Source organism: Pinus tabuliformis, chromosome 5_1 (assembly GCF_031772625.1).
Source record: "Pinus tabuliformis cultivar Carrire ecotype Pingquan chromosome 5_1, CPIR1, whole genome shotgun sequence".
Classification (NCBI taxonomy): Eukaryota; Viridiplantae; Streptophyta; class Pinopsida; order Pinales; family Pinaceae; genus Pinus; species Pinus tabuliformis.
Window position 1 is genome coordinate 784,753,038 of NC_142305.1, and position 11,688 is coordinate 784,764,725.

Here is an 11,688-nt window from a genome sequence, read left to right on the forward strand (position 1 = left end):
GTGAATTTAGCTTTAATATTAAAGAAATGTGAGATCTTGTTATCAGGTTTATTGTATAGATTTGAGTTGACATTTAATTTTTATTTTAATAAGTAAGTTTCACTATCGATTTCTTTTTTAAATTTTGAATTAATAATAACAGAGATTAAATATTATATAAATTAATTAATTTGCATATTTGCATATTTATAAATTTTTTACAATTTAAAATTTAATATAATAATACATTAAATATGAGAGTTGTGTTTTTTCGTTTTATTTGACACTTGTTTAATTGAGTCTCGAGGTTTATTCTAGAGCTCAGTATGATATCTAATTTTGTTTATCTGTCATCAAAGTTGAAATTTTGCTCATTTCTGCTAAAATAAAAAAAAATTAAAAACTCTAAAAATTAAATAATGTCTTGAATCTTGCTCTGCCCATATAAATCAGCATTTAAAATGGATCTATATTGGTTATAATGAAATTAAGCCTTGCCAGAATTCTAACCTGAGCAATTAAATTGATTTTAGGATGGTAATTAATGCTTTGGCATAGCTAAATCTTACCAGTTGTAATAGTGATGGTGGGTATGGAAGCTTGCTTTCGCATAGATATATGGGATAAGAGGGAGGGTGAACAATGCCAACTTTTTTTCAAACATTATTAAAGAATTTTTTATATATAGGGTTTGTAGTTTGTTTTAAATTTGTTTTTACTTGGTTAAGAGTTAGTTTTTTTTGTGAAGTAAGAAAATAAGTTAATTATTCAAGAACCAGAGGTATGTGGTAGGAGTGAAACCCTGCTCCTTAAGGACCATGGGTGGGTGGGGTGGTTTTCCTTGAATAACCGTAAAGAACTAGTCTGTATCTACAGATTACAAGAGATAGTTGTCATCATTGCTGGTTTAACAACTGAATTCTGATCAATTTCAACATTGTTAAAAAAATATAATTTAAATAAAAATGGATGATAAAGTTCAACTGTTTGAACGATCTCATTTGCTGGTTTTCAAGAGAAAAACTGATTTAGATAGCCATATAGATTACAGAAGTCCAAAATCAATGATTATATCTTTATACAGAAAAGAAATAGTTGATAAAATTCCACTGTTTGAACATGCAGTTTGCATGTTTCTAAGAGAAAAACTAATCTAAATAAAAATATAGATCACAGAAATCTAAAATCAAAATAGAAACATAATTGGTTGAAAAAAATATAATTTGAATCCGTAGAATAATTTGTTTTTCGATTGATTAGGTTCCATTAAAAAATAATTGTAATGAATTGTTTGACCGTTTATAATAAAAAATAAGACCATACACACCATTAAAAATAGATTCCATTTTCAAATAGAGTACGGTGTCATGACCAACTCGCCGGCCTTGACCAATTCGATCACTCTAGGCAAATCGTTCTTTGAAGAATACGCGCCCCATCAGAAATAGACTCCATTTTCCAATACACGGTATCATGACCAACTCACCGTTATTGCCAATGTAGGTAAATCGTTCTTCGAGTATCTTGCGGGGAAAATTCTGAGGTTTGTACTATCCAAAGATTGTCCCCACGGAAATCAAAAGATCACATCACTAAATGAACAAGTGGACAAATTCAATTATATAATCATATTTGGACGGAAAATGTAACCACGAAACTTTATTAGAACGAATCTTAATTTATTTTTAGCACATTCAAATTATCAAAATCTCCAATTTAAATTATTAAAAAAAATAAATAAAAATTAAATTATTATTAATCTTAAAAATTTTATGATGTCTAATTTTGTTTGTACAATATAAAAGTTGAAATTTTCCTTGTATCCACCCAAATAAACAATGTTAGATATTAGATCTCTCTCAACTCATATTAGATTCGTATTTAAACTAAATTTATGCTAGTTAATTCTAATTTATATTTTTTTCTAATGGTAAGACGAGTTGTTGTAATCCTAGCTTCCCAATTTCAATTCTCGAGTTATCACATATTTGTCGTCTATATAAAAAAAATTACCTTGATGATACCTCAATGGCAAGAGCAAGAATGTTGGAAATAATAATCTCAAACACCTATCACCTTAAACACACTGACAAACACCATGCTTGTCCAATCAACAACTCCACAGTTGGGATTTTTTTCACCATTCCGCAACACACCAAAGAGTTTAAGGCATTTAATGAAGTTTGGTAAATAGGTATGGGAAGTTTGGTAAATAGGAAATAGGTATGGGCAAACATTCAGTGCGCCATGTTGCCCACAATCCACAACACCTTCAAGTTCAAAAAACCATTTACCATGTAAAATCACCCATGCCGCGTATTAATTATTTGTTCTATCATGTATTAATGTCAAATTTGTATGTTGAGATAAATATGAAGGCAAAATCCATTTGCATAGTTGGGAAGTGAGAGAGATGAGAAGAAAACCTTGGAGGAAATATTGGTGAGCACTCGAAAATCAGTTTTACAAATATAATACAAAGCATAGTTACCAAATACGGCCGAACTGGGGTTAAAAATACGAAAATTCGGCCGTACGATTCGAATAGCGAATAGTTCGATAAAATTCGATCCGGTTCGTAGTGGAGGTGATTAACGATTTGGGCGTATGTATGGTTCATTACCTCGCTGCTTAATGATTTGGGAGCATGTATGGTTTATTACCTCGCATAGTTAATGGTTTCAGATGGTTTATTAATGAAGGAACAAATAGATTGCTGCCGTATGGCACAGAAAAACAAAAATTGTTGCAGTATGGTATGCAACAGAGAAAAAACAAAAATTGTTACAGTAGAGAAAAACAAAAGATTCACTCAATAAATCGTTTATTAGCTAAACACAAATAAATTGCTGCTCTATGGAAGTATTTAAATCAGAGCATGGATGGTATTAAATCTTATTTTCTGGTTAGATTTTTTCCACTCACAGAAAAGGAAATAGAAGTATTTAAATTAGAAAATTTCTTTTTTCAAAAATAAGTGGTTGATTTTTTATAAAATAAATTTGAATATTAATTTTGTAAAAAGGATTTTACATTAATGAATCTTTGAAATCAAAGAAAGAATATAGGTTTTTGAAAAGAGTATATGGTTTAGAGGGAAATGCATAGAATCATATTTTCTGGTTAGATTTTTCCCACTCATAGAAAAGGAAATGGAAGTATTTAAATTAGAAAATTTCTTTTTTCAAAGACAAGAGATTGATTTTTCTATAAAATAAATTTGAATATTAATTTTCGAAGTAACAAGGATTTTATATTAATAAAATTATGAAACCAAAGGAATAATATAGGTTTTTGAAAGGAGTATATAGTTGGGAGGGAAATGCACAGAAAGAAATGGAAGTACCTAAATTAATTATTATTATTTTTTTTTATAAACAAGAGATTGATTTCTCTATAAAATAAATTTGAATATTAATTTTCTAAATAAAGAATTATTTTACATGAATAAATTTCTGAAATCAAGATAAGAACATAGGTTTTTGAAAAGAGTATATAGTTTGGAGGGAAGGGGTGAGTGAATTCTTTTTGAGTGGATTTGGTTCTGAAGATTTTTTATTATATACAGTTATAAGTTATATAAAATTCAAAATAAATTAGAAAGAAGATAGCTAAAAATATTTTAAAAATATATTATTTAAAAAATGTTTAAGAAGTGTATTATCGAATTTTTTTCGAATTGAAAATTTTTCATTCGAATTTTTATCGTATCGAATTCGAATCCGAATCGAATTCGAATTCGAATTTGGTAACTATGATACAAAGTATGTAATGTTGCCATGTGGTCTTAAACCTTTATGATTAAATTTGCCCCAATTTTTTTGTTTCTACTCTGTTTTGCCATGAGTTATTTCCTGTGTATTATTTAAGCTTCTGTGTGATTGAGATATCCTTGAGATCTCCTTACCACAACATAAGACTTGTAGTTGAGATATCCTTACCGCAACTGAATTCTAAACCAGACTCCTCTCTTATGCTGCCGTAAAATTTTGTAACAAAAACCTATTTTTTTAATTAAAAAACAAAGTGAATATCAATACTCTCAATGAATATCAATACTCTCAATTTTCTCTCCAAAGTTGCTTAGGAAAGTTTGACCTCAAGGTACAGCTGAAAATAATTATTATTGCAGATTTGATTGTATATGTGAACGCGTTTTTATCGAATATAAGGATCCGAGAAAAAACTGAGACGAATGAAGCCCAGATCTAACAGAATCCCTGAATATTTGCATGCAGTTGTTTTTATTGCTATTCTTTAGAATTCAATGCAAAATAACTTGCAGATGAAGTAATTTGGTATTGTTTGTAAGGGAAGGGATGAACTCTTTGGATTTTCTACGAGTCTTCATGGATTTTCCACCAGTGCTTCAACTTTTACTCCAAATCAAAATCAGTACTATCTGAGGAGACTTTGCAGTATTTTATAGCCCAAGGCAAAATACACGATCCATCCAATTTCCTAAAGTCAACTCCGCGTTTGATTCTGAACCTCTTTTCTCAAGCAACTGACAGACTGACCGTTATAGGTAACGATCTTAATTTATTTATTTTTTAGTCCAGGATCGCTCTATATAAAGACATGCCACTCCGTTTGTCTAACAAAAGCGCTTCTAACTGCAGAGTCAAGATTGATTATTAGAGAGAAGAAGCGAGCAGTCGAGAATATCGCAGAGGCAGGATCTAAGCAAACATGTGGGGGGAAGCACTAGTAGGATTCGCAGCTGCTTTTGTAATTTGGTTTGTATTTTCTACACTTTTCTGTAAAGACAGGAGTGATGGCTGTCAAGGAAATGGAGAAAAATCACTTCCCCCTGGCAGTATGGGATTGCCTTTCATTGGCGAGACTTTGCAATACGTTACTCCTTTCAAGAGCTCCACCATTGGACCTTTTCTTCATGAAAGGATGTCAAGGTATAACAGAAGTATCCTCAAATTGCATTAAAATGATTTTTAGTATTTCCTGTCTATTGTACTAGGTGCACTCTACAGCTTGGGTAGGGTGATCCATCAACTTAAATAAAATTCAGGGAGGGGCTTAGAGCATATTGGTTTTTTTTGGAAAAAAAAAAAAAACTTTCTTTAGTATTATCCAAAAAGAGAGTACATTCTCAGCTTTTCTTACATTTTTCAATCTTTCATTTTTGTTGGTCTTTCTATCTTTCATCTTCTGTTTTACAATCATATATGTCTGTGGGAGTTACAGAAATGTCCCCATATAGTAGTTTTGAATCAGTAGAGCATAGTTCAAAAATTACAAAAAGATGAAGCTAGTGAGCATAAAATTCTAGGAAGAGTAACACAGTTGAAATAAGCTCAGAATGTTGTGCCCATAGAACATGAACACTACAAAGAAGAGAAGGACCAGGAGTTCAAGAGTTTGCCATCTGTGTAACTTGCAAAAAAAAACTTAACTAGATCAGAGTGAATACTTTGGGAAGAGATCTGCTACTTGATTCTGTTTTTTGTAAATGTGAGTGCAAGTTATGTTTTGAAAACTATTAGCCAATCTCCTAATACACCCAATCCAATTGGAAAGAATAAAAGAGTTAAAAGAAAAGTGATACCTAACCCAGTCTATAATGCTTTTGGCATCTCCATGAATTCTGCTCTCCCTGAATTATCATGAACTTCTATGTCAATAGTTTCAGTATTACCATGATTCTTCTTTCTTGGGCATTTTTAATGATTGCTTACTCTGAAAGAGCAGGAACCATGATTGGGCAGGTTGGAACCAACGAGCCCATGCATGGTTTTAATCTTGTTCATTGAATTCTGCTCTCCCTGAATTGTTGTATGAACCAATGAGCGTAGGTTGGAACCAATGAGCGTATTCATGATTTCAACTTGGCAATAGATAATGTTAAGTTGAGTGTAGGTTGTGTGGTGGGGAATGGTGTGTTTTTTTTTTTTTTTAAATTGTGTGATGGGTACCCTCTGTTTTCTTCTTTTTATTTGGGTTAAAATTTTATAGTATGGCATGTTTGTTTGTAATAATATTATCTATTTTAATTTCTCCTTTTTATTTGTGTTAAAATTTTATAATATCAAATGTTTGTTTGTAATACTATTATCCACTTTAATTCATTTGAATAAAATTTATTTGTTATTGGCCAATATAACTAACTAGTATCAAATTAGTATAATGAAGCACCAAAAAACATGATTCTCCGTAACTCAATCTTGTACCAGATTGGTACAGTGAACACAATAAAAAAAGTCTTAGCAATGATTGCCTTTTGTGGTATATATGAATGACAAAGCATAATATAGTTTTGAGTTTGACCTGACTTGCCAAATGAACTGAGCAGGTATGGAAACGTATTCAGGACCAACATATTTGGGCAACCTACTATCATAACGACGAGTGCAGAAAGCAATCAGTTCGTTTTTCAAAATGAAGGACGACTGTTTAAATGCGCTTATCCGGCTGGCTTTGTGAACATTCTAGGGAAGTATAACATTCTCCAAACTCACGGATCCATGCACAAAACGCTTCGGCAGCTGAGCTTAAATCTAGTGGGCTTTGAAAATCTCAAGGACAGATTGTTGCCGGATGTGGAGACGCAAGTTATTAGAAACCTTAGCAAATGGGAGGATGGTAGCGTTATAAACTTAAAGGACGAAGCTGCCAACGTAAGTATTTGTGTTTTTGGCTATTGCAATATTTTGGAAATGTAATGTAATGGTTTGTTTTAGAATATTTTGGAAATTTAATGCAAAGTATCACTTTGTTTCATTAAGTCTCATTTCTAAAATATTCTAAAATTTGCAATAAACCTATGTAGATTCTCTGAATCAGGTTGCAAATTTTTTTATGCAATTAGGGAATTATTTGACTTTTCTCCAAACCATCTGATTTTGATTTTGAGATATTTCTGAAATCTGCAATAAACATATAGAATACTTTCAGTTTCTATTGTTCTTGAATTCCTAGTGCTTAGATAATACCATAGCTCATTCTGGATTTCACTTTTTTGGGCAGATGACATTTATCATGTTGATGAATCGGCTCATTGGTTTTGACTCGGAGACTGCAGAATCGAAGATACTCATGCAGAGGTTTGCAGATTTTATGTCAGGACTCTGCGCGCTGCCAATTAAGCTTCCTGGCACTACTTACACGAAGTGTTTGAAGGTCACACCCACAACCCAAACCAGTTCGAAAAGGAAGTTAAATAATGTACAAAATCTATAAATCATTTGAAAAATCAAAACTATATTTACAGTTCTGATTTCATTTATATCTAACATGTTCCTATTGAAATAAGAAATAGTATTTGAAAAATCAAATCTATATTTACAGTTCTGATTTCATTTATTTCTAACATGTTACTACTGAAATAAGAAATACAATTTAGTTGCAAGTAAATAAATATCTATTTGGCCATCACTATATTATGAATATCTAACAATATTTATAGTTATCTAAAAAATTTGCAGTTTTAATACTTCAAGTAATATTGCAGGGCCGAGATCATGTGACCAAGACTCTAACAAATATTATTTCTGAGAGAAAAAGGCTGGGAAGAAGGTCTGTCAACACGGACTTCCTGGATAAAGTGCTGGAGTATCAAGCAGATCATGACGACGAGGAGTTTAGCGATCTTGTCATCGTCGATTTCCTCTTTGCACTTCTCTTGGCAGGATATGATACCACTTCCATCGCAATGACCATGGCTGTTCAGTATCTCACAGAGAATCCCAAAGCTCTTCAACAACTGAGGGTAAGTTCCAAATTTTGTTTCAGTCTCATCAGTCCTGTCTATTATTATTGCAAATATCATAATAGTGTGGATCTAATTCAATTTTGGATGTGCAGACCGAAATTAATATGGACTGATAAAAGATTTGAAGCATAATTTTCTAAAAGATAATTAATATAAAGTTTGCATCTTTATAGATGTGGAATTTTTTGACAAATTTATATTAATTTTACCCTTACAATTCATATACAAAAAAATAATTTTGTAAACAAGAAAACTGTATGGATTATACGCCTGGATCAAAATAACCTTTTTAAATGGTATATTGTGCAGAGAGAACACGAGGCTATCCTTCTCGCTAAAAAGCAGAAACAGGAAAAGATGTTGAACTGGGAGGACTACAAATCCATGGAATTTACACGAAGTGTAATAATCTTTAGATCCTGACCATTTCAGATTTATTTGAGGTTCACTGGCATGAAAAATTCCTCCTAACCTTTGTGTGCGTTGAAACAGGTGATAAAAGAGACTTTGCGCCTGTCAAACGTAGGACCCTTTTTGTTTCGAGAATGTGTACATGACACAGAAATCAAAGGTAGTTTTACAGAGAATAGTACAAATTCAATTCAATTTTTGTAAGTTTGAAAAAAATTGTTTTAAATATCTAGGGAATATGGTGATTTTTGTTATTTAAATTGTATTTTTAAATGTATAAGTTGTTGAAAACTTTTAAACTAATTATATTATATAAATTATATCACTCAAATTTACTAAACAAAATTAATTTAAAAATATTTCTAAAAAGACCAAAACTCAAAATAGAATAATGAGATAATTAATTTTACTAATAATTTGAAAACGGTTTATTAAAATTACAAATATAAATTTTAAATAAAACTTGATCTCTAACCAAAAATTATATATCCAAAAATCTAAAAAATTACTCTTTCACATCTATTAATAACATTTATTATATTAGTCATAGTCTAATTTTTTTACTTTTCAGCTTTTGTATAAGCGTTTTTCCTAGTTAATGTTATCCAAAATTCAATAAAGATAGGTTAAAATTACAAATTTAAAATGTGAAATTTATATAATTTTATTGTTTTAAGAATTTTATGTAAATTTATTTATACATTTAAAAATCAAAATATGAGTTAAAAAAATTGTACACTAAATTTCAATAAAAAAACTAAAATTAATTTAATGTTACACTATTATATTTTGTATATATTAAATTTCACCACTATCTTATTTTGATTTAGATATGTTATTCAAAAACCATTACTATCACATTTTGATTTACATATATTATTTAGAATCTATCAATAAGTTATATGAGAGATATATTATTTTTAAGTGGAGAGGTTTATTTTACAACCCAATATGATTAAAGTTAAAATATACCAAACATTTAAATAATGTTGACTTATATAAAAGAATTCACATAAAAAAATTATATCGGCTAGACTCATAAATCATCTAAATTCATGTTAGGTCAGTATTTAAAATAAATAGATAGGGATATATTAAGTTAGATCAATATTTAAAATAAATCTATACTGTATATTTAGCAATAAAAGTTATAGTTGATTTAGCAAAACCTAAACTGACCTGCGACATTGATTAAGCAGGATACCGAATTCCCAAGGGGTGGAAGGTCGTTGCGTGCACAACTGCTGTAAGCCATGATCCAGCCATCTTCCCCGAGCCTTCGTGTTTCAATCCATGGAGATGGCAAGTAAGTGATATTTAAATGATAACTATCACTAATATTATAATTCACTCCATTTCTGGTGTGACTCGTGTTTTACGAGAACTGATCATAAACGAGTGCATTGTGAATAGGAGGAGAACATGGCCGAGGAGAAGCACTTTCAAGTTTTCGGAGGGGGGTCGAGGTATTGCGTAGGAGCCGAACTAGCCAAATTGGAAATGGCAGTATTTCTGCATCATCTGGTAACAAATTTTAGGTGGGTACAGGCATTTTCATTTGATTCAGCAAATCTTTAGTTTCCAGGAATTGGAATTAAATATAACGAGATCACTGGTGATGAATTTTTGCAGTTGGGACAGATGCGAAGGAGAGATCATACGGTCTCCTCTTGTTCTCTTTAAAAATGGGTATACAATCAGCGTAAGGAAAAGGGTTTCGTAGAAATCCAAAGTTACATTAGTGCACAACCGAATTATTCAGTAATAGGGTCGGCTTTAGCTTAAAAACCTATATGTTAACTGCATTGACTAAGAATTGCATAAATAAAAAGAAGCAAGTTAAACTCTTAATGAAAAGACAGTGCTGCTTCTGTGTGTGGAGACTCTTAGTTAATACTAAGATATTGGTGTCAGTGGGGCTGTGTTTATTTTGCCACTGATGTATTTGTTTCCTTGAAGAATAAAAATGTCCCTATATTTACACATTGCAAAACCTTTCATACCTATCATACAAATTTTATATTATTATCTTTACTAAAAACTTATTAATAGATTGTTTTTATTGATGGATTGCTGGTTCTCTAACAGTTTTTGAATCCTCAGTAATCATCAATTTAGGTCGAGGAATTAATTTACAAAGGAATATATGTATAAAATAGGTTTATGATATGGTAAAATGTATATATAAAGCAATTATATACTTAGCATTCTTGATGTAACATTGAATTAATGCGTACACCTTTTATGTATATACTGTTTTATGTATATATTCGTTGTGGTTCCAAATTTCTAGTACTTTGAAAACTTTGCACTATAAATATCCATATGGTGATATAGAGTGTTTTATGTATATATTGGTTCTGGTTCCAAATTTCTAGCATTTTGAAAACTTTGCACCATAAATATCCATATGGTGATATAGAGATCAGATATAGTCTAAATATCTATATGGTGATATAGAGATCAGACATAGTCTAAAAAGGTCTAAAAAGTTTGATTGAGCTTACTTATATCTTTGGTAAAAGGTTCAAAATTTTCAAGTTTAATTAAATGTAACCAAGTTACATAAATTGAAAATGTGATTACGATTATTTTATATAAATTGTTGTGACATGTATGCACAACTAATATGATTTTTATTTAATAATGTTTGGTGTTATTTTCTAAGAGTGTTTTCAATAAAATATGTTTTCCAAGTTTCTATCTTGGCTATATTATTGTCTTTATAAATGTAGTTTTTTTAAATTGAAAGGGCAATTATGTCAATTCCATGGCTAGGTGAAAAGATAGAGATTAACATTGTCCTTGGTTGATAAAATGACATGAAATACATTGTCTCTAGAGTGATAAGATGAACACTGATATTATCTACAAAAAAAATTCAAATTTGACCAAAAGAATTGGTCAACCAAAGAACATGTGGTCCCAAATTTCTAGCATCTTGAAACTATGTAACACCAAAATCAGTATGGTGATATGGAGATCTGATATTGTCCAAAAAGTTTGATCGAGCATACCTAAATCCTTGATAAAAGGTCCAAGTTTTACAAGGGCTACTTAATGTAACCAAGGAGAGAAAACAAATTGAGAATGCATGGTTATGACTATTTTATATAAATAGTTGTGGTGTACATGTACACTTAATATGATCTTGATTTAATAATACCTAGCATTATTCTTTCAATAAAATAATGTCTTGCAATTTTTTAACTTTGAACATATTTATATTTGCGATACATGTGATACCTTAAATATTTCCATATTTTAATATGTGTTTTTTATTCAAAATTTGTATTGTAATTTGAATCCTTTTAATGTTTTTTAGTTTAAAATTTAGTTTAATGTCTTTAACAATCTAACAATTGGTATAAAAACTTATAGTTGGATTGGGAATAAGGAATTCTAAAAATTAAATAGAAGTTAAATAAGTAGCACTAAAAGTATTATATATACAAAAATATAGGGAAATTTATAACCTAATAGAAGAAAAACATTTAAATGATATTATGAAATATATATTGTGATTGCACTAAACGTACTCTCCTCGAGATTGGTGAGGATGGTAGTCG

General features: G+C 30.3%; 1 protein-coding gene across 1 annotated transcript; it reads left to right on the forward strand.

Moving 5' to 3' along the window:
* Nucleotides 1-4,671: 4,671 nt before the first annotated feature.
* LOC149167284 (cholesterol 22-monohydroxylase CYP90B52-like) lies at nt 4,672-9,842 on the forward strand. Its single transcript, XM_089430435.1, has 9 exons — nt 4,672-4,892; nt 6,290-6,614; nt 6,964-7,116; nt 7,448-7,705; nt 8,018-8,110; nt 8,201-8,279; nt 9,319-9,425; nt 9,533-9,657; nt 9,752-9,842. The coding sequence occupies exons 1-9, from the start codon at nt 4,672-4,674 to the stop codon at nt 9,840-9,842; spliced, it is 1,452 nt and encodes a 483-aa protein (XP_089286561.1).
* Nucleotides 9,843-11,688: the final 1,846 nt, after the last annotated feature.

Coding starts and splice junctions, on each gene's coding strand:
- LOC149167284 (XM_089430435.1), top strand. CDS start 4,672: ATGTGGGGGGAAGCACTAGTAGGATTCGCAGCTGCTTTTGTAATTTGG. Junction 8,111..8,200: donor CCATGGAATTTACACGAAGT/GTAATAATCTTT, acceptor GCGTTGAAACAG/GTGATAAAAGAGACTTTGCG. Junction 9,426..9,532: donor TCAATCCATGGAGATGGCAA/GTAAGTGATATT, acceptor CATTGTGAATAG/GAGGAGAACATGGCCGAGGA.